General features: G+C 36.8%; 1 protein-coding gene across 4 annotated transcripts in view; it reads left to right on the top strand.

The window, feature by feature from the left end:
• The window catches only part of GK5 (glycerol kinase 5), a 94,986-nt gene that overhangs the window by 53,460 nt on the left and 18,255 nt on the right, over nt 1-23,271 (top strand). For 2 of the 4 annotated variants that reach the window (XM_081070483.1, XM_081070485.1), the window contains 3 exons: nt 176-302; nt 1,358-1,462; nt 20,005-20,099. In XM_081070483.1, coding sequence (XP_080926609.1) covers nt 176-302; nt 1,358-1,462; nt 20,005-20,099 — 327 coding nt within the window. Of the gene's footprint in view, nt 1-175; nt 303-1,357; nt 1,463-19,965; nt 20,100-23,271 lie in introns of all 4 variants that reach the window. The other 2 variants (XM_081070482.1, XM_081070484.1) reach the window with 1 other exon arrangement.

Raw genomic sequence — 23,271 nt, 5'->3', positions numbered from 1 at the left:
GAGACTCTTATCCTATAGTTGTTGTTCCCTGTTCTCTCCCAAGATTCTTTTTACGGAAAATGAAAAAGGAAAGAAAATGTTGAACCATGAGAATTAAGTGAGACAGTGGGATACAGTGAAATGGGCCACTCACTGCTCAGGGCCCAAAGATCTTACCTGTGAACGTGATTGGCAGGTCGCGGACCAGCAGTCAGCCATGTTTGGAGAGTGCTGCTTCCAGACAGGAGATGTGAAATTAACCATGGGGACTGGGACATTTTTGGACATTAATACTGGAAATAACCCTCAACAGAGTGTTGGAGGTAAATAGTTAGAATTTATCTTGTGTATTAATAACATACTACTTTTTGCATGTTTAACTTTCATGACACTATTTTCCCATTTTACATTAAGGATATTCTCTGACATATTTTTCATTATTCTTAGAGACAATCCCTGTTTCCCTTTTATCTTTACATTAAAACCATAAACAATGAGAGATGTTAATGGAAAAATTCAGAAGGATTAGGGTATATTGGTTAGCTTTTCAAAAATGTACCTATAATACATATTATATGTGTTTAAAATATCTTTCTAGACCTCTAAAATTTCTTTTATGTGTTAGAAATTTTTCCTCTTTTTGTGAATTATTTTGAGGTGGTAGTTATCAACTAGTGATGCATGTGTATTTAGGGTTTAATGACAGTTGCTAAAAATTTGTTCTCCCTAGGGGGAGAAATCCTGGGATGTACAAACCAAGAAATCCAGATGATGTAACTACGCCCAGGATGGCTGGGGCCTCTTAGTCTGGTCCCCTAACATGGTTTCTAAGAGGTGGATTTGAAAATCTTTTTCCTACCTACCATCACTGCTAAAGCTTTTTCTTTTCCCCTAACTGGGAAAATGGAAGCTAGAAAATGTTGATCATTGCATCAGGTTGCTTCTGCATAGGAGCCTTTTTGAGAAATCACAGATAAATGTAATATGTAAGACAGTCCTCAAGCAAAAACAATCTCATGATAACCTCTTATTTCTTAATTAAAATATTGTTTTTTTGTTTCTAGAGACATAGATATGCCTATGGCTAATAAAAGCTAATGTTCAAGTTCATATTATATGCCAGGCACTGTGCTAGATTCTTTTTATGTATTAACTCAGTTTGTTCTCACAAGCTCTGAGGTAGACCATTTTACAGTTGAGGAAACTGAGGCTAAGAGGTTAGAAACTTGTAAGACCACAGCTACTAAATGAGAGAAGACTGGGATTTGACCCCAGGCATTCTGACTTCAGAGCCACTTCGTTCATTTTTTAATCAGATTGTTTCATTGTAGACGCCTTTGCAATGAATTATGTTATATGACTTACGTTTTTTTTAAAGGCTTTTATCCATTAATTGGGTGGAAGATTGGGCAAGAGGTTGTATGCTTAGCTGAAGGCAATGCAGGAGACACCGGCACTGCCATAAAATGGGCCCAACAGTTAGGTAAGTCATCTTTGACCAGATTTCAAAGGCCAGACTTAAAGAATTCAAGAATGCCACAGGGTTGCAGATCAGTTGGGAATGAATGGATTGTTCAAATGAAACATAAAATGACATGTGCTAGAAGAAAATGTAGAATGTTATTTTTATAATATTGGGAGGTTGTAAAAGGCTAGGTGTTAAGGCCAGATACCATAAAGAATAATAGACTTAAGTATATAAACTATTAGAATGACTAGGAAGAGAGATGCTATAAGGAAAGTTAAAAGACAAACTGGTAAGAACCATTTGTAGCATATGTCAGAAAAATTAATAAAGATGACAAAAAATGGACAAAGGTAGAGGTATAGGTATTTCATAAGTCAAATGACTTTAAAAATGCTGTTCAAATTTAAAAATCAAAGAAATACACGTATAAAATTTATGTCACCTATCATTGTCAGAGCTTAATTAGTTCGATATGCTCAACATTGGTGAGAATGTAGAGAAAAAAACATTATGTTTTCCAGGAGGATTAATGTTAATTAGTATGGCCTTTCTGGAGGAAGACCAGGCAATATGTGTGATTTTATAGAGTGTGGACTCTTTGCCCACAGTTCTATTTTTTGTTTCCTAAGAAAGCAATCAGGCAGGTGTGCAAAGATGTGTATACATAGGGTTATTTAATACAGCAATTGGAAATAAGGTCCTACCTAATAATAAAGCATTAAATTAGTGACTGTCCGTGTATCTATGGAGTGGAACATTGTACAGCCACAAATAACACTGTAGTTGCAGATCTTATTGACATGAAATACTGTCTATTATACATTAAGGAGGGGATGAAGCATTTGCCTGTGTAAATATTTTGTGCTCTTTAAAAACCTAGCTTTATTGAGATACAATTTACATACCGTATGATTCATCTATTTGAAGTGTATAATCAATTTTTTTAAAGTATTTTCACGGGATTGTACAACCATCACCACAGTCTCATTTGAGAACATTTTTGTTCCCCCAAAAGAAACACACATACCTATTGTTAGTGACTCCCTGTTCCACCCACCAGCCTTAAGCTACCATTAATCTACTTTCTGTTTTTGTGGATTTGCCTGTTCCGGACATTTCATATGGTTGGAATCATATAATATGTAGTGTTTTGTAACTGGCTTCTTTCATTCAGCATAATCTTTTCAAAATTCATCCGTGTTGTAGCAGGAGTCAGTATTTCATTTCTTTTTAGGGCTGAGTAATATCCCATTGTATGGACAGACCACAATTTCTTTACCCATTCATCACTTGATGGACATTTGGGTTGTTTCCTCCTTTTGGCTACTGTAAATAATGCCCAGCCTGTATATTATATACCTGTGTTTTATGCATAAAATGTGAAAGGTTGCATACCAATGTATTAACAGTAGTTATCTCTGGCCAGTTCATCGTGGAGCAAGCTCTGACTTCCTACTTTGCTGATTTGAACTAAGCTAGTATGTTTAAAGACAAAGCTAGTTCTATTGGCAGAAAACATACACTCTCGGAGGAATATGTCAATTCATTTCTTTCTTCCTTTCACTCTCTTTGTCTACAAGCCTTCATCTGCATGATAAGCATAAGATTACTTATTAACAAAAAAATGTTTATCTCAAAGCTTTTTATCACTTAAAAGATTTCTCCTTAAATGTACTTCTTTTAATTTTTTGGACATGTATCTTTAGATGACTCCTGATTATCAGAAATAGAAACTTATAGGTTATATACGAGTATTTCTTCTCTTTTAGTTATACCTTTCATTAATTTTGCACCTTCCCAGAAGATGCAAAGAAAGAGTGGAATAATTTCACATTCATCATTAAGAAAAAAGTCATCCCCGAGTTGCATGTGCATATGTCAGTGAGAATCATTTTCACTGTCCAGCTGGGTTGAGGCTCATCCATTGTGGTTGTTAAGTGATGAAAATTCTTTCCTGGGAGATGGAGCTAAGGGACCCTGACCTAAAAAGGTGGTGTGATTTCCGGGAGAAGAGGCACAAGCCCCTCCTGAAGGTCTGCCCCATCTCTGGCAGGAAAACAGGACTGTTGGTCCAACTGGAGGGACCAACTTTGAAATTTCAATGATCGGCTTAGCTAAACATTACTGGTATGTGTCTGTCTGAAATTCATACAGAAAGTTGACATTTACTTGAATGTGTCTCTTTCTATTCTGAGAATTCAGTTTAATGGGTGTGTTGGAAAAATAACTACATCATTCAGGAGACACACAGCACGGAAGAGCCTGAGTAATCCTGTCATTTCCTTGAAGGTGTGCAATCTGAGCCTTTATACCTTTGTCTGACCTGTTGGACTCGCTCCATTCTGAATGGTGGTTTCCTTCCGTGTCGCTACTGAGTTGTACAACTCAGGCTCAGGCGTAAAAGCTGTTTTAAACCAGTTTCATCCTGATGTTTAGATTTATTTTCTTAATCTTTTTCACACAGGCTAGTTCTCTCTCACTTTTTTTTTTAGCCTCCTATGTTAACGGCCACATTTGGGTCCCTACATAATCATCTCTTTTCTTTTTAATTTGGTCCATTTCTGCTTCCCTTCACTTCTTTGTTCTAGTTTGCTAGCTCAATCTTACAACTATTTTTATGTCTTCCAGCTTGTATTCAGTTAACAAGTAATTGTGTGCTTAGTATGTACCTGGAACTGTACGTGCTAGGAGGACACCATGAATAAGACAGATACTCCCTGCCCTCCTGGAGGGCACAGTCTAGCAGGAAAGACATATATTAAATGAACAATTGAAAATAATTACTGTTATGTACGAGGAAGGACAAGTAGTTGTGGGATCAATGATCTCTTTAAAGGGAGAGCTTTGTCTGACTGGAGAACCTGAATGTTTCTTTAAAGAAGTAATGTTTCAGCTAAGCCCAAGAGGAAGAATAAGAGCCCAGGAGGAAGAATAAGAGTGGTGGGGCAGGTGGGAGAGACAGCTGGTCATGGAACAGTCCACACAGAGAGGACCAGAGAGGAAGACCGCAGTGTGACCTGTGTAAGGCACTGAAAGAATGCCCCATTTCTTCTCTATAACTGAGGGAGTTCCCATCACTGCCATCCTCCAGTAACATGAGTCAAGGGACATCTTTTCCTTAGTAGTGCCACTTTTAATTGCTACATGTCACATCTGCCTACTCCAGGCAATCCCCATAAGACACATTTAAAATAGCCCAGGACGCTTGTTTACTAGAAATAAAGGAAACTGGTTCCTTCTCTCTGGGTATTTTCCCAAGAGAGATATAGCATCCCTCATTAAAGGAGAGGAGATAAACATTTTCTCGAATATGAACTAATTCTAGGTGGTGGTGAATAGTGCGTTACTGCTAGTGAGTAGGGCTTAGTTTATGGCCCTGCCTCCCTCTTGCTTCCTGCTGGGATGACAAATAGCAAGATGAGTAAGGTTCTCTGCTGAAGCTGGAGTGGAGCCCAAACAGGAGTTAAGCCTTGAGTTCTGGGATACACTGTGCAGATCTGGGGTCTGTAGATGGCACCACCTAGTGTTAGTGATGGAAATACTTGAGTTTGTAAGGCCCCTCAGGATGTGCTCCGAGCCTCTACGTAGGCTCCCGAACCGAGAGAAAAACCCCTCAACATGTGAAGAGGAAGGAGCTGGCCTGGCCCATCCCTGGGAGAGCCGCTAACAGCCGGCCTCACTACTGTTCCGTCTAAACTACGCCTCTTCCAGGCTGAGGGGTGAGGTCTGATCTTTCTCATACTTCGAGAAACACCAGGGCGTTCACCGCCTTACCTCTCACCGCCTGCCAACCCCATAAGACTGACCTGAAAGAGAACACAGAGTATTTAAGAGCATAGAGCACCCTGAAGGCGTGGGACCAGGTTCAGTGAAACACAGCAGGTGGCTCCTGCAGAGGCAGATGTAATGGAACAAACGGAAGATTAAAATAACACCAACTAAACCGAAACATAAAGGAACAAAAGAAAATGCTGCAAAGAAATGTTTGGGAAACATAAGAATTTCAAAGAACAAAAACTATGATATATGAAATGTAAAAAAATTAATAAAAACATAAAATTGACAGTGCTGAAAACCCAAATAGGAATCAGGGAGAATTTCAAAAGGAAAAAAAACCCCTGAAAGGTAAGGGATATAGAGGAAAGATCAAAGAGAAAACTGTGCATAATAGTCTCTTTACTGGAATATGAAAATATAATCATGGAACTGGAATTATGAGAATGTGAAAATTAAGAAATAATTGAAAATAAACTTCCCTAACCTGAAGAAAGACCTGAATTTTCAGACTGAAATGGCTTACCAAGTTAAAAAAAAAAAAACAGAGACAAACTAAGGCAGTGATATGTAGATGAATTGTCAGAATCCCCAAAATAAAGAAAAGCTTCAAGACAAGAAGAACGATTTATTTGTAAACACTCAGACTGGCATGGAAGTTAGTTGTAAACTTTGGAAAGTGGAGCAACATCTCCACATTACAGAAAAAAAACAATGAGCCAATGTCCCAGCACCTTTCTAAGATATCTTTGTTTATTATATTAGTTTCAGGTGAATACCACAGTTATTCACCATTTATATACCTAAAGAAGTGATCACCATGATATACCAGCAACCATCTGACACTGTACCACGCTATCACAATATTACTGACTATATTCCCCATGCTGTACGTTACATCCCTTATTTGTTTTATACCTGGAAATTTGGACCTCTTATTCCCCTTCACATTTTCCCCCCCTTTTAAAATTTTTCAATTACAGTTGACATTCAATATTATTAGGTTGCTGCAAAAGTAATTGCGTTTTTTGCAATTATTTTTAACCTTTTAAACAGCAATTACTTTTGCACCAACCTAAGATTTTTATATTAATTTCAGGTGTACAGCATAGTGGTTAGACATGTAATTTAAGAAGTGATCTTGAAACCTATGTAAACTTTACTAACCATTGTCACCCGAATAAACTTTAATTAAAAAAAAAAAGAAAAAGTGATCCCCCTGCCTAATCTAGTATCCACCTGGCACTGTACTTAGTTATTACCATATTATTGATTATATTTCTTATACTTTACATCCCCATGACTATTTTGTAACTACCAATTTATACTTCTAAATCTCTTTCCCTTTTTTCACTCACCACCACCTGACCCTCTTCCCATCTGGCAACCATCAAAATGTTTTCTGTATCTATTAATTTGTTATTTTTTTCCTTTAGATTCCACATATAAGCCAAATCACATTGCATCTGTCTTTCTCTGTCTGACACTCCGGAGACTCAGTACAATACCCTCCAGGTCCATCTATGCTGCCTCAGGTGGCAAGAACCCATTCCCTTCCATGGACAAACAATATTCCATTGTATATATGTACCATCTCCTCTTTATCCATTCTTCCATCATCGCCAGGCTGCCCCCATAAGACTCTCAGCTGATTTCTCAACAGAAACTTTGCAGGACAGGAGAGATTGGCACAAAATATTCAATGTGATGAAAAGCAAGGACCTACAACCATGGGTACTCTGCCCAGCAAGGCTATTATTTAAAATCGAAGGATAGATAGTGCTTCCCAGACAAGAAAAAGTTAAAGGAGTTCATCACCACCAAACCAGTATTACAAGGAATGTTAGAGGGACTTCTTTAATGGAGGGGAAAAAATATGAATAATAAAATGGCAATAGCTACATATCTATCAACAATTACTTTCAATGTAAATGGATTCAATCAAGAGACAAATGACATAGGGTAGCTGAATAGATAAGAAAACAAGGCACTTACATATGCTGCCTACAAGACACTCCTTTCAGATTGAAAGACCCACACAGACAGAAAGTAAAGGGATGGGAAAAGATATTCAAATGGAAACAAACAAAAACCGATGGGGTAAGATATCAATCTTATTAAGTACAAAACAGACATTTTCTGGACAGGCAGTGTATACTTTCTGAGGAAATTACCTGAGGAACTACTCCAGCCAAATGGAAATAGAACAAAGATCTCAACAAGGAGAAAGTACACAAATAGGGTATTTTTCAAAGAAAACGTTGGCCTGTATATATGTATATATGCAGGCCACTTCTCGTTCTATTTTACTTGAACTGCTCATATATCAACCTAATTTAAGTTTTCTTTTTTTTCCTTTTAAATGACAATTATTTTTTATTTCTTGCTTCTTTAATTTGAACTTTCTGCTCTCACCTTAAACAGAGCCATATACCAGGGAGTAAATTATTTCACTGTTTAAGAGTGTTTATTGCAATTTTCCCTCTGGGCCACTTTAAAAAAAAATTCTGAATTGTAGTAATAGTTCATGATTTAAAGACTATTATATCCGGAAGCATTGTACTAGAAACATTTTAATCTCTACTAATACATATCTAAAAACAGAATGTTATTTCAATTCCATAAAAATACACCGAGTCTAAATTATCAATACTGATGAAGTAAAAAAAGAAGCTGTGTTACATGTTTTAATAAAAGTTAGCATAAAATGAGAAAACTGGCATTTATTAATATAATTTCTCTCTATAATCTGCTTGCACAATTGTTATTATCTCTATTGTGAGTGCCTCTCATTTTCTTTTTTAAGAGTAAGGGGACAACATGATACATAAACGTTAGTAGTTGGTACTGGGTCTTAATTATTTTCATCAAATCATACCATGTAATTTTTCACTGTTTCCTCATTTCTACATCTTTACAATGAAGATACATCCACCTTCATTAACTAAAAGGAATATTTTTCAAATCTGCTACTTAAAAATAAATCACTGATTACTAAGATCATATGGGATGAAAACTTAGATAAAATACAGGTAAAAATTAACTATTGGGGCTCATAAAAAGTCCAGACACCAATGAAAATGTGTTATTTCTGAGATTCCAATGCCTATCTGTTAGTAGGTGCTAAATTTTGGCTATAATTGGTTATATTGGGTCATTTTTACATGATTTAATAAAAGAAGGCATGAAATTTTCTTAGAACTACACTCACATAAAAGAAAAAAAAAACTGTCAGAAGTAATGACCCATGCTAGGAATTTTAGGAAGACTATCTAAATAAACAACTGCCTATCCAGAAACAATAAGGCTGAATAATTCTCAGCCCCATTTTCCTTTATATGGCTTTTCACAAGAACATAATAAACATGGGATATGAAGTAAAACATGTTTTGAGTTCACCTCTTGAACAGGAGGTCCAAAAAATAATAGATAGAATATAATGATTTTGAATTTTTGTTTCTATTTTAGATGGCAAATGATTGCTTCTGAAAAGTTTTAGAGTATTTAACCTAAATATTTCATCTTAAATGTGTAAGATGTTTATTTTAATGTAAAAAAGATGTTTATTTATTTATTTATTTATTTTTTAAAAATTATAGTTGGCATTCATTAATGTTTAGCCTCTGGTGCACAACGCCACGATCAGGCATCCACACCATCCCTGAGGTGGTCTCCCAAATAGGACGCATGCCCTTCGGATACCCAACAAAATCTTTACAACATTATTGAATAAGTTCCCCAAATTAATTTCCAGAAAACCCTGAGGCCATCTTGCGGCCACCAGCCGCCTCCCAATCCCTTCACCTTTCCCCTTATCCCCAACCCCCCCCCCCCCCCCGTCCCCGCCCATCTAACAACTCTCGTTTTTTTTCTTTGTGTCCTCAAAACTGTCTCTGATCAGTTCATTCACATGTTCTTTTCTTTAGATTCCGCATATAAGTGAGATCATATGGTACTTGTCTTTCTCTTTCTGACTTATTTCACTAAACATAATGTTCTCTAGATCCATCCATGTTGTTGCAAATGATAAGATTTCTTTCTTCTTTATGGCTGCGTAATACTCCATTGTATAAATGTACCACAGCTTCTTAATCCAGTCATCTACCGATGGGCATTTCGGTTGTTTCCATGTCTTGGCTATTGTGTAAAGTGCTGCAATAAACATAGGAGTGCATACAGATTTTTGAATTGGAGTTTTGGATTTCTCCGGGTAGATGCCTACGAGTGGAATTACTGGATCATAGGGTAGTTCCATTTTCAGATTCCTGAGATACCTCCATACTGTTTTCCATAGTGGCTGCACTAATCTGCAATCCCACCAACAGTGCACTAGCGTTCCCTTTTCTCCACATCCGCGCCAGCATTTGTTGTTTGTTGATTTATTGATGATAGCCATTTTGACTGGGGTGAGGTGGTATCTCATTGTGGTTTTTATTTGCATTTCTCTGATGGTTAGTGAGGTTGAGCATTTTCTTCATATGTCTTCTTGCCTTCTGTATGTCCTTTTTAGAAAAACGTCTCCTCAAGTCCTCTGCCCATTTTTTAATTGGGTTGTTTGTTTTTTTGGAGTTGAGTTGAGTAAGTTTTTTATAGATTTGTGATATTAATCCCTTATCAGATATATCATTGGCAAATATCTTTTCCCATTCAGTAGGATCCCTTTTTGTTTTATTGATGGTTTCCTTTGCTGTGAAAAAGCTTTTTAGTTTGATGTAATCCCACATGTTTATTTTTTCTCTTACTTCCCTCTCGCGAGGGGATATATCAGTGAAAATCTTACTCCGGGTTATGTCCATGAAGTTTCTTCCTATATTTTCTTCTAGATATTTTATGGTTTCAGATCTTACATTTAAGTCGTTAAGCCATTTTGAATTTATTTTTGTATATGGTGTAAGGAGGTGGTCCAGCTTCATTTTCTTGCATGTGTCTGTCCAGGTTTCCCAACACCACTTACTGAACAGACTGTCTTTACCCCATCGTACATTCTTGCTTCCATTGTCGTAGATTAGATGGGCATATAGGCATGGATTTCTTTCTGGACTCTCTATTCTGTTCCATTGATCTATGTGTCTATTTTTATGCCAGTACCATGCTGTTTTGATTACTGTAGCCTTGTAGTATAGTTTGAAATCAGGTATTGTTATACCTCCCACTTTGTTCTTATTTCTCAAGATTGCTGAGGCTATCCGGGGTCTTTTATGGTCCCGTATAAATTTTAGGATTATGTGTTCTGTTTCTGTGAAAAACTTCGTTGGTAGTTTGATAGGAATTGCGTTGAATATGTATATTGCTTTAGGCAGTATGGACATTTTAACTGTATTAATTCTTCCTATCCATGAACATGGAATGTGTTTCCATCTATTTATGTCTTCTTTCATTTCTTTCTTCAGTGTCGTATAATTTTCTGAGTACTACAGATCTTTTACATCTTTGGTTAGATTTATTCCCAGATATTTTATAGGAGCAATTGTCAATGGAATTGTTTTTTTAATTTCTCCTTCTGATATTTTATCATTGGTATATACAAATGCAACTGATTTCCAAATATTAATTTTATATCCTGCTACTTTACTAAATTCATCTATCAGTTCTAGTAGTTTCTTACCACAACTTCTTTATCCATTCATCTATCGAAGGACATTTTGGTTGTTTCCATGTCTTGGCCACCGTAAATAAAGCTGCAATGAACATTGGAGCACACTTGTCTTTATGTATAAATGTTTTCAGATTTTTTTGGTAGATACCCAGGAGAGGGATTTCTGGGTCATACGGTAATTCTATTTGTAATTTTTTGAGGAACCTCCACATTGCCTTCCATAAAGGCTGCACCAGTCTGCATTCCCACCAACCGTGTATGAGGGTTCCTTTTTCTCCAAAACTTCTCCAACACTGGTTACTATTTGTCTTGTTGATGCCAGCCATTCTGACTGGGGTGAGGTGATATCTCATTGTGGTTTTTATTTGCATTTCTCTGATGATTAGTCATGTTGAGCATTTTTTCATATGTTTATTTGCCATTTGTATATCCTCTTTGGAGAAATGTCTCATCAGGTTTTGTGCCCATTTTTCAATTGGGTTGTTTGTTTTTTTATTGTTGAATTGAATGAGTTCCTTGTATATTTTGGATATTAGCCCCTTATCAGAGGCACTGTTTGCAAAAATCTTCTCCCATTCAGTTGGTTGCCTCTTTATTTTGTCGAAGGTTTCTTTTGCTGTGCAGAAGCTTTTAATTTTGATGTAGTCCATTCATTTATCTTAGCTTTTACTTCCCTTGCCTTTGGAGTCAAATTCATAAAATGCTCCTTGAACCCAAGATCCATAAGTTTAGTACCTGTATTTTCTTCTATGCAGTTTATTGTTTCAGGTCTTATCCTTAAGTCTTTGATCCATTTTGAATTAATTTTGGTACATGGTGACAGATAGCAGTCCAGTTTCATTCTTTTGCACGTGGCTTTCCAACTCTGCCAGCACCATTTATTGAAGAAGCTGTCTTTTCTCCATTGTATGTTTTTAGCTTCTTTGTCAAAAATTATCTGTCCATATTTATGTGGTTTTATTTCTGAGTTCTCAATTCTATTCCATTGGTCTATTTGTCTGTTTTTCTGCCAATACCATGCTGTTTTGATTATTGTAGTCCTGAAGTACAAGCTAAAGTCAGGCAGTGTGATACCTCCAGCATTGTTCTTTCTTCTTAAGATTGCTTTGGCTATTTGAGGTCTTTTGTGGTTCCAAAAAAATCTGATGATTTTTTGTTCTATTTCTTTAAAAAATGCCATTGGGATTTTGATGAGAATTGCATTAAATCTGTATATTGCTTTGGGTAATATGGCCATTTTAACTATGTTGATTCTTCCAATCCATGAGCACGGAATGTCTTTCCATTTCTTTGTCTCTTCTTCAATTTCTTTCAAAAATGTCATAGTTTTCGGCATATAGGTCTTTCATATTCTTCACTAAATTTTTCCTAGGTATTTTATTCTTTTTACTGTAATTGCAGAAGGAATTGGTTTTTTTTTTTATTTCCTTTTTTGAGATTTCATTGTTAGTATATAGGAATGCAATGCACTTTTGTACGTTGATTTTGTAGCCAGCAACTTTACTGTATTCGTTGATTGTTTCTAATAGCTTTTTGGTGGAGTCTTTAGGGTTTCCTATATATAGCATCATGTCATCTGCAAAGAGTGACAGTTTAACTTCTTCATTCCCAATTTGGATGCCTTTTATTTCTTTCTCTTGCTTGATTGCTCTGGCAAGGACTTCCAACACTATGTTGAAAAGCAGAGGTGATAGCGGACAGCCCTGTCGTGTTCCTGAACGTAGGCAAAGGGCTTCAGCTTTTCACCATTAATTATGAGATTAGGTGAGGGCTTGTCTTATATGGCCTTTATTATGTTAAGGTATTTTCCTTCTATACCTATTTTATTAAGTGTTTTAATCATAAATGGATGTTGTATCTTGTCAAATGCTTTTTCTGCATCAATTGATGTAATCATATGATTTTTGTCCTTTATTTTGTTTATGTGATGTATCACATTGATGGATTGCTTTTATTGAACCATCTTTGTGCCCCAGGGATGAATCCTACTTGGTCGTGATGAATAATCTTTTTAATGCATTGTTGTATTCGATTTGCTAGAATTTTGTTTAGGATTTTTGCATCTGTATTCATCAGAGATATTGGTCTGCAGTTCTCTTTTTTTGTGTTATCCTTACCAGATTTTGGTATCAGGGTATGTTGGCCTCATAAAATGAGTTAGGGTGTACTGACTCTTCTTCCTTTTTTTGGAAGAGTTTGAGCAGGACTAGTATTAGATCCTCTCTGAAGGTTTTGAAATGTTCTTAATATGTAGTAAAATGACCCCCTAATTAAATTAGGCTTAAAGATTCTATGCATATGGTTGTTATATAAAAGAAAGTATGTTACTGTGAAATGTTTGTAAATAGTGTTTCTTTTTTTTTTCTTTCCATAGTGCTTTTAATTCCAGGATGTGTAACGGGCAAATTGCTGGTCAAGAATAGACTAGAAAATGTACATTTCTTCTGTTCTTCATTCTTTCTGTTAATTTATGGACATTCATTTCATTCATTTCAAGGTCATATAAATCCCTTTTTAAACAACACACACGCACACACACGCACACACACGCACACATCCTCCTCAGTGCCATACTTAGAAAAGCAAGAGTGGAACATCTCAGCCTGTTCTGTAATAATATAGTTAGAGATGAATGGTAAAAACAGTATTTTAATGGTACTTATCTGCATGGAAATTTGAAATGTCTTTTCTTATGTAGCACAGGGCCAAGGAAAATATTTGAAACACAATTTAATAGTGTCCAAAAAATAAGGAAAATGACCATAATCTTGTAAAAACAGCACTTAGGGGAAATGATGAACGCTTACGAATAAGGAAAAACAGAGAGAAACATAATAAAATTCCAAGCCAAGATATATAAAGATATACAAATCAAAAAATTGAGAAATAATAAGTAACATTGGCAAGCTAAATCTCTTTTTAAAATTCCGAAGAATTAGTACCCGATATATGTTGTGGTGGGTATGCGTATATTTAGATATATCGGGAAGCAAAAATGAGAACGGTTTTATCTTTTTATTTTGAAATAATTTCAAACTTGAATTTGTAAAAATAGAACAGAACTCTTGTATATACTTTACCTCAGATTTGCCAATTTTTAACATTTTGCCTTATGCTCTCTCTATGTACTTACCTGTCATCCATCCATCCATCTATCCTATATGTTATAGGATGAATATATAATTTTCTGAGCTCCTTGAGACTAGAGTGCATATATCATGCTCCTTTTTCTGTGTATTTCCTAAGAACAAGAATATTCTCTTACATATCTAAAGTATGGTTATTAACTTCAGAAAGTTTAACATTGGATATAATACCTTTATCAAGTCTATATAGTCCATATTCCAGTTTTGTCAGATGTCCCAGTAATGTCCCTCATGACACTTTTTTTCAATACAAGGTCCAGTCCAGGATTGCTTATTGTATAATTTCCTTTAACCTGGAGTAGTTTCCTCAGCTTTTGTTTTGTTTTTCATGCCTTTGATACTTTTGAAGAATATAGACTAGTTATTTTATAAAATGTCTTTCAATTTGAGTTTCTCATGATTAAATCCAGGATACGTGGTTTTGGCTGAAACCCTACCTAAGTGATACTGTGTCCTTCTCAACATATGTGCATGGAGATGCAAGGTGTCCATTAGCTTTGGTTCTGTTACGTTTTGTTCATGGGTACAAGATGTTTTCTGAATTCTCCACTGTATAATTACTGTTTTTCCTTTTGTGGTAAATAATATGTGAGGAGATACTTTGAGACTAGCTAGATATCCCATTTCTCATCAAACTTCGCCGGTCTCCTAAATTTAGCCTTCATTGATGATTCTTGGCTTGGGTCAGTCTTCACCCTGTTGGTTACAAAATGACATTTTGTAACTTCATTATTGCCTCTAAATTTATTAGTTAGCATTCTAGTGTATAAGGAAGGAGAGCTTTCCCTTCTCCCCTGTTTATATGTTATTAGTATAAAATCATAGTTATTTCATTGAACAGGTTATAATTTGTATAATTCTTATTTATTTTCATGCTCAAATTGTCCCAGATTTGGCCGGTGAGAATCCTCTCATATTGGCTTCTGTCTTTTAAATGTCTATGTCTATTATTTTTTGAGCACTTTCGTAGTTTGGGGCACAGACGTTTTAAGATTATGTTGCATTTTTCCTACCTTTGCCCTACAATTAGTCACTTTTCCGATGAGTCCTTTCTCCTTTTTTTTTTTAATTAAAATTTAGAAAATGGTATTTTAAAACAATGACTGTGGTGTCATTGGTTCTAGGCTCTTGCGGCAGAGCTGGGGTGGGGGAGAGGAAGAGAGAGAGGGAGAGGGAGGCACACTCTTGCGCTTAAGAGTGCACATGTGTGAAAAACTCTTGAGTTTATATTGTACCTCCACTTCCCCTAGGGGTCTTTGCTCACCTTTTCTTTTTCAATGTTTATGTCTCCCTTTTTCTACATCGAGGACCTGGGCTCCCAACAACATTAATATTACATACTCATTTGCTGAATTTTGAAGTATAGACAGAAGAGTTTCAGAATTACTAGACCATTCCAGTACAACAAGCAACATTAGTTCACGATTGTTTGCAGGGATTGTTTTCTTTATCTCAAGAATGTATAGTCAAAGCCTGCTATTCATTGTGTATATATCACATCTTCTGTATCCAGTCATCTATCGAAGGACACTTTGGTTGTTTCTATGTCTTGACCACCATAAATAAAGCTGCAATGAACATTGGAGCACATACATCTTTACGGATGATAAATGTTTTCAAATACTATTCTGCCATAAAAGAAGAAATAGTGCCATTTGCGACAACATGGATGGATCTTGAGATTATTATGCTAAGCGAAATAAGTCAGACAAAAAAAGTCGAGAACCATATGATTTCACTGATATGTGGGATATAAAACTAAAAGCAACAGAGAAACAAAAACTCATAGACATAGACAATAGTTTAGTGGTTATCAGAGGGTAAGAAAAGAGGAGGGTTGTAGATGAGGGTAAATGGCATCAAATACATGGTGATGGAAGGAGAACTGACTCTGGGTGGTGAACGCACAATGTGATATGTAGATGATGTTCTACAGAATTGAAACCTATGTAACTTTACTAACCATTGTCACCCCGATAAACTTCAATTTAAAAAAACAGCAAAAAACATGCTATTCAAAAGTTACTTGATTAGTTCTTTTTCTTCTCCTGTCAGTGATTTTATTAATTTGAAATAAAATTAGGTTCATTTGTTTCTGTTATCTTTCGATCTTAATTTCCCCTTCTCTGCATCCTTTCTAAAACTGTCATTTACCTTTTTAAATGTGGAATTTTAACACCCCCAAAGTCAAAACTGTAAAAGAAGGCATGCTCAGAGAAGTTGGCTCTCTCCCATGTCTCTTCATCCCGTCTCCCTTCCTCTTTAGATAACTAACCTCTTCTCCATCCTTACACTTCTAGTTTTGCCATTTTATATATATGTGTATATATATATATAGTAAATGGAATCACAGAGTATATAATCGGTCAAGATTGTTTCTTTTACTCAGCTTAATGCCTTTGAGATTCATCCATGTTTTTGTATGTATCAATAGTTCATTCATTTTGCAGTGATTTTCTACTGTCTATGTAAATCATCCCTTCTCCCACTGATGGACATGTGGGCTGTTAGTTCCAGTTTTGGATGATTATTAATAAAGCCACTATGAACATTAATGTACATTTGTGTGAGCATAAGATTTAATTTTCTAGGGGAAATATCTAAGAGTGGGGTTGCTGGCTCATGTAAACACAGTATTATATGTGTCATATAAACACATACACACAAATAAGTATGGGTTTATCTTTGTTAAAAAAAAACCACAAACCTTGCCAAACTGTTTTGCAGAATGACCATACCATTTTATGTTCTCACCAGCAAAGTGTATGTTCATGTTACTCCAGTGCTTCGTATTGTTTTTTGTTGTTGTTTTTGAAATTTTAGCCATTCTAATGGGTGTGTAATGTTATTTTATTGTGTCTTTAGTTTGCATTTCCCTAATGGCTAATGATGTCAAACACCTTTTCATGAGTTTATTTGCCATCTATATATCTTCTTTGGTGAAGTATCTGTTCAAATCTTTTGTGTATTTTTTATTGGATTGTTTTCTTACTGTTGAGTTTGAAGAGTTCTTTTTTGATTCTGAGCACAAGTCCTCTTTGGAATATGTGATTTGCAGGTATTTCCCCTTGATTGTACCTTACCTTTTCATTTTAACAGTGTCCCTTGCAGAACAAAAGTTGGTGAGGTTTAATTTATCGATTTTTTTTGTTTTATGGATTTGCTTTGGGTGTCAAATCTAAGAAGTATTTGCCAAAACAAAGTCACACAGATTTTTCTCCTATGTTTTCTGATAAGTTTTAGAGTTTATGTTCTACATTTAGATGTAGAACACATTTTGAGTTAATTTTTGTGTAAAGTGTGAGGTTTAGGTTGTGGTTCTTTTTTACTTCTTTATTTTTTTGCATATAGCTATCCTTTAGCATTTCTGTTATAGAATGTCTGTTGGCAAGAAATTATCTTAATTTTCCATTATCGAATACTGTCTTATTCCTGAAGGACATATTTGTTGGCTGTAGGAACAATCCAGAATTCTTTTCCTTTAGTACTTAAAAGATGTTGTTTAGATCTTCGTAGTTTTCAGGAGAAACATAGTCATTGGAATGTTTGCTCCCCAAGATGTAATCTGGCCGCTTTCAGAACTTTTTCTTTGACTTTAATTTTTAGTTTTCAGTTTTATTATGGTGTGTCTGGGAATGAATTTCTTTGTGTTTAACCTATTTGGAATTTGCTGAGCTTCTTGAATATATAGATTTATATATTTCATGCCCTGTGGAAAGTTTACAGACTTTTTTTCTTCAAATAGTTTCTCTGCAGTGCATTCTTTGTCCTCTCCTTCTGGAATTTAAATGACAGAAGTGTTAGGCTTTTTCTTTTCTTTGGTTTATTTTTTATTTTTTATTGTCCCGCAGATCCCTAAAGATCCCTGAAGCTCTGTTCTCATTTTCGCCCTCCCTCCCTCCCTCCTTCCCTCCCTCTTCCCTTCCCTCCTCCCTCTCTCCTCTCTTGTTCGGGTAGAATGAAAAAAAATTCAAAAAGCATGCAACAGGGTAATTTCCCCATTCTCTGTTCCACAGAGACCCGACTCCTGCTCCTCAGACCAGAAAGCAGAGGCTTCTTTAGAAGCTCTTCATATTTGCACCCAGTGTACAGACCCAAGTTTCCAGTTTCAGGCTGTCCCTGAGTCTAGGCCAGAAGATATCAGAGAAAATAAAAACAAAACAAAATACAAAACAAAACAGGAAACTCGCTGCCAGTGTGGTGATCCTTACAGTTCTCCTGTCCACCTGCTGGCTTTTTCTTCTGGTTCCTCAAATAGCTTATCCATGCATTCCATCCAGGCTTCTTAGTTGCATTCAGTGGGAGAGCCAGACTGAAGTTTACTTACTCCAAAAGACTCTATCATTAAGGTCATTTGAGAACAGTTTAAGTGGAAGATCAGAGAAATTCTTCAAACAAGAATGGGACAACCAGTGAAGAATGTGAATAAACTAGATTTCTTCCCCCCTCCCCCATTTCTTCATGTGTTTACCAAAAATGTTCCTCAAACCAACCCTCTAAAATCCACATCTGATTTTAAAATGTTGACATTTGGACATGATTTTTAGTTGGTATAGATTTCAAAACCAATATTTTCTTTTTAATATTAGTTTTTGAAGTGCTAGAGACATCTTGATATATTATCTAGACACTGACGTAATGAATGTGCCTTATGGATGTGATTACTCATTTTGAGTAAAATTTACAGTTATTATTGAATTATCATTAACTTGAGTTTTAGTATAGGTATTTCTTAAAGTCCTTGTCTTTAATCAATTCTTTATTATAATAACAAGACCAACTTAATTAAGGCTGTATAAATCCAGCAATATTTATTATGACCAATTCCTGCACTTTTGTCTCTGATCTGTGCTGTCAGTACCCCATGCACATTCAGTCCCACTTCACAAACAAGGATATCGAAGTGGCCAGTGAAAAAGACTGAAGGTTCATTAGTCAACAGAGAAATACAAAATCAAACCATCATGCAATAGCACCAAAATAGCTAAAATGGAAAACACTGGCAGTATCAATTATTGGCAAGAATATGAGGTATCTGGAACTTTCATACTGCTGACAGGAGCGTTAAATTGGTAGAACCACTTTGGAAAATGATTTGGCAGTATCTGCTAAAACTAGTCCTAAAACTAGTCCTGAATGTGAAGAGCCTAGGACTAGCAGTTTAATCCCTTGGTATACAACTAACATAAATGTATACATGTAGTCACCAAAAAGAAGGTACCGAGTGTTGAAAGTGGCATGTTTATATTATCCAAAACCTGGAAACTACCCGTATGCATATCAGCTGTAGAACAGTTTAATAAATCGTGTATAGTCACACAATGGCATATGACGCAGGGGTGAGAATGAAATAAGTACAACTACTTGTAACAAAATGAATGCATCTCACAAGCATGATGCTGAACAAAGAAGATCTGGGTGCTGTTATCTGGATGTATTCACACTGAAAATTCACCCACTTAGTACTGGTGCATTTTCCTGTATGCGTATTATATGCTTAAATGAAGAAAGCATATTAAATGAATTGGATTTTGACTTGTTTGTTTTTTAAAGATTGACCTTCAATGTACCTGTTTGTTATTGCCCCTCATTGGACCCATTAGATGGAGTAGTATTTCAGTTGATTCTCTTCGTTACTAGGTAGATGATCTTTTTATCACAAATCTGGAATGGGTGTTATCTTTAGGAGAATACAGTTTTTAATACCAAAAAACACACAGAATTGATTTTTTAAACAGCTCGAATATCTTTAAAGGAAAAAGTGAGGCTTGCTTCATCCCCAGCCTATGTAAGAGAGCTGTCTGTGTCCCTTGCCCCTTCCATGGGCTTGGAAACCTGTGCAGTGTGAGAGCCCAGATAGCATGAGAGCCAACTGAGCTTTGTGTTGACGTTTTTAAGTAAGTGAGCTTCATATTATATTCATAATAAATGTGGATGTAGATAAATACTAGTCGTTTGACATAATTCTGTTTGTCCCTCCCCAACCCTTCATTTTGTTTTAGAGTTTTTTGTTGTTTGTTTGTTTGTTTTTGTGTTTGCAGATCTTTTCACAGATGCTGCTGAGACTGAAACAATGGCCAAAAGTTTGGAAGATTCTGAAGGAGTTTATTTTGTTCCATCTTTTAATGGATTGCAGGTATTTTTTTTTTTAAGTTAATGGTAATTAAACATTTCTCTCATCATACCCACACCCAAAATTATGTATTTGCCACCCTCTTACCTGAAAATTTGGGCATTGAACACAACTAAGGTGAAAGGTACATTCTAGGGCTGAGAAACTGCTTTGACATATATGGTTTTTATGAGAAAGCAGAACAGATTCAACCGGCTTCTGCTTAGAACTCCATCCCTGTGGAAACCAAAAGTTTGGCAGGCTTATCAGAGAACTTTTACATAAGACCAAGGATTACTTTATTAAGACCCAAATAGCCATTTCCCAGTGGAGGGAAAATATATCATTACTTAGAGGAAGCATACTGTTGAGAATTAGAAAAACACACACACACACACAAGCACACGTGCACACACACTTTGCAGTTCTTCATAAATTACATTAACTTTTAAAAAAAATTTAAATTTCTTATTGTGGTAGATTATTGGTAACTTTGCTTAATCAAAAAGTAAATCCAGTAAAAGCTTTGATTTTATAATATTTAACTTTGTTTTTAATTAAAAGGTCTGTGCTATTGACTTTAACAGTAGCATATTGTAAAAAAGACTTTTTAAAAAACTCTTTACAGGCATATTATTATGAACAAATTTCCTTATTATTATTATTATTATTTTAGAAAGCTTATACCCATCCTTTTAATCCTCCTCTAAATACTTTTTCCTTTCAAAAAATAAAAATTTCCTTCTAGTCTATTCCATACGCTGGCAATCAGTTACAAAAAGTGCAAAATTTGAAAGTTTGGGTAATAGAATTTAGAAGCTAGTGAAAAAGAATTAGATCACGATACTTTAAGTGTATAAAAATACCATATTTCCAGACTAGATTTTTCAGTGAGCATTATTTTAATATCTGTAGTAATTTTCTTCTACATTCTGTATCCTGAAGTTTGTAAACTACATATAGAGATGGCATTGTGTCCTCTTCAGGATGCTGTGAGGTAACTGAATAGCATCCCTAATGGACAGGGAGAGAACATTTTTGTGACAGAGGCTTAAGGAGGAAGGTCAGATGAACAGCTGTTTAGCTGGGAACACGATTTAGCGGGGTCATGACGGTTTCTTCCTGTTTCAAAAACTGCTGGTGACTGTAACTGGGCAACTCTGTGTGTCACTCCCCATCTTCATCAATTCATATACCTGTAAAAATAATATAAAATTTATAATAAAAAAACAAAGTATTGCTGAATCCCAAAAGATTAGAGAAAACCATCACAGATGTGGCTTTAAGTTTCATGTGGGTAAGAAAATTTCCCTGTCCCACCATCCTCACAGCCTGGAAGTATGTTGGGGTCAGGAGGGGTGAGGGAGGCCTGCTGACGAAATATTTCCCGATGTAAAATGAAAGTGGAAACCAAAAGTTAATTCAGAGGGCTATCGTGTGTTGATGCTAAGCTGTTTGGAGAATAGTGGGAAGATCACCTGTAAGTTGCCTATGTGACAACTAGAGAAAATGAAAACTAGGGGAATGGAAGGAGAGAAGGAACAGGTATCTGCAATACCATCTTTAATGTTAGGATATTGGGACAGCTATAGACAAAGGGGGCCGGGATAGGAAAGGCTCCTGATAGCCTCCGTTTCTCAAGGGCGTCTGCTGAGACGGGCCATTGGAGAAACTAGAGGCGAGTGAGGACATCTCAGGCGGCCCCTTCAGGAAATGGCAGAAGGGGTGGATGGAGGCATCGGGCAGTTCACGAGGCAGCATCCATTGATGCAGCGGGACCTGTGGTATGGGAGGGGGGCGAGCACTAAGGTGTCTGTGACAGCTGTCGGAGGCAAGAATCAGTGGTTGTCTGCTGATGCTCACGTCACTGATGGTGGCAATAATGGGGCGGGCAGGACCATGCACCACGTGCCCATCATCAGAGAGTGAGGGCCATGACCCGTGTAAGAAAACAGCTTGCCAAGCTGCCCGAGGGGCACTGCGTGTTCACGGACACGGGCGGACTAGGACGGGAATGAGAGGACCCCACGCGTTTTTGGTGAGCTTTGTGGCTCTGCCTTCCCCTTGTCATCCCCAGTTTGCTCTGTGTTCTTCCTCATAACCTCCACTTACTGTTTGTCGTGTTTCCCTTACACTTTCTGCTTCTTCACAATTCAGACGTACACACAACCTTCTTTATACATCCCTTTACTTTCATCCTTTTGTTCCTGTTTGTCGTTTTTTCCTCAGTGCTTCCTAGTTCAGATTTACCGGGGAGGGAATTTGACTGGACCGCCTTGTTTTCTGAAGCTTTGGATAGACTTCGAGCCAGTTGTGCTCACTCCTCACAGTTGTGGCGGTGGCCGTGGCACTAGGACACGAGATGCTTTAGAAGCTTTAGAAGCAGGGCCCATGGACTCAAGCAGTTTCCTTAGAAGGGGATGTGGCTGGCAAGCACTGCATGCCATCTGTGGTGCTGTGCGTGGCTGCGATGTCTGAGCACTGGGTCAGGGAGGGGACAGCAGCATGATGCAGGTGTGAGGGAGGGAGGTGTCTGCCAGCAGGAGCTGCACAGGGGCTTAGAGGCTCCTACAAGGTCCTCTGGCCCCTGTAGTCAGGAAGCCTCAGGAACCTCCACTGACCAGCTACAGCTGAAGCCGTTCTCCCAGCACAGAGCCAGCTTTCTTCTAACAACTATAAATAAGTGGAGGGAACTTCTCGGAATTGGTTAAGGGTCAGATGAATTTATTTACTATAGAAGGAAGCATTCAGAAGGCGCAGTGAAAGGGTTATGAAAAAGTCAGTAGCAGTGGGAAGGGTTTTGGTAAGAAATGATAACAAAATAAAAACTATGGTGGTCGCTAACCTGTGAGTTCTTACTGTTTGTCAAGCACTGTCCTAGATTCTTCACATTCATTACCACATTTACTCCTCAGTGACTCGCTAAGATAGAAGATACTCTTACCCATTCCGCAGGTGAGGAAACATGAGACTTAGAGCTGTAAATCCCTTGCCCACCTCACACAGCCAGTGGCAACTGACTTTAGGACCCAGGCGTCCCGACTCCAGAGTCCGACTTATAATTACCCTGCCATATTATTTCATGGAGAAGTGTAAAATAGTATGACAACAGAAATGGGCAGTAGGTGCCCGAGGAATGTGCTTCTAGGGTCTAGACAAGAGGCACGTTCACAGTAACCATCCTGCAAGTTCCCAT

Source organism: Rhinolophus hipposideros (assembly GCF_964194185.1).
Source record: "Rhinolophus hipposideros genome assembly, chromosome: 2".
NCBI classification, from domain to species: domain Eukaryota; kingdom Metazoa; phylum Chordata; class Mammalia; order Chiroptera; family Rhinolophidae; genus Rhinolophus; species Rhinolophus hipposideros.
The sequence above is the reverse complement of the archived record's forward strand: the minus strand, read 5'-3'. Positions and strand labels throughout refer to the sequence as shown.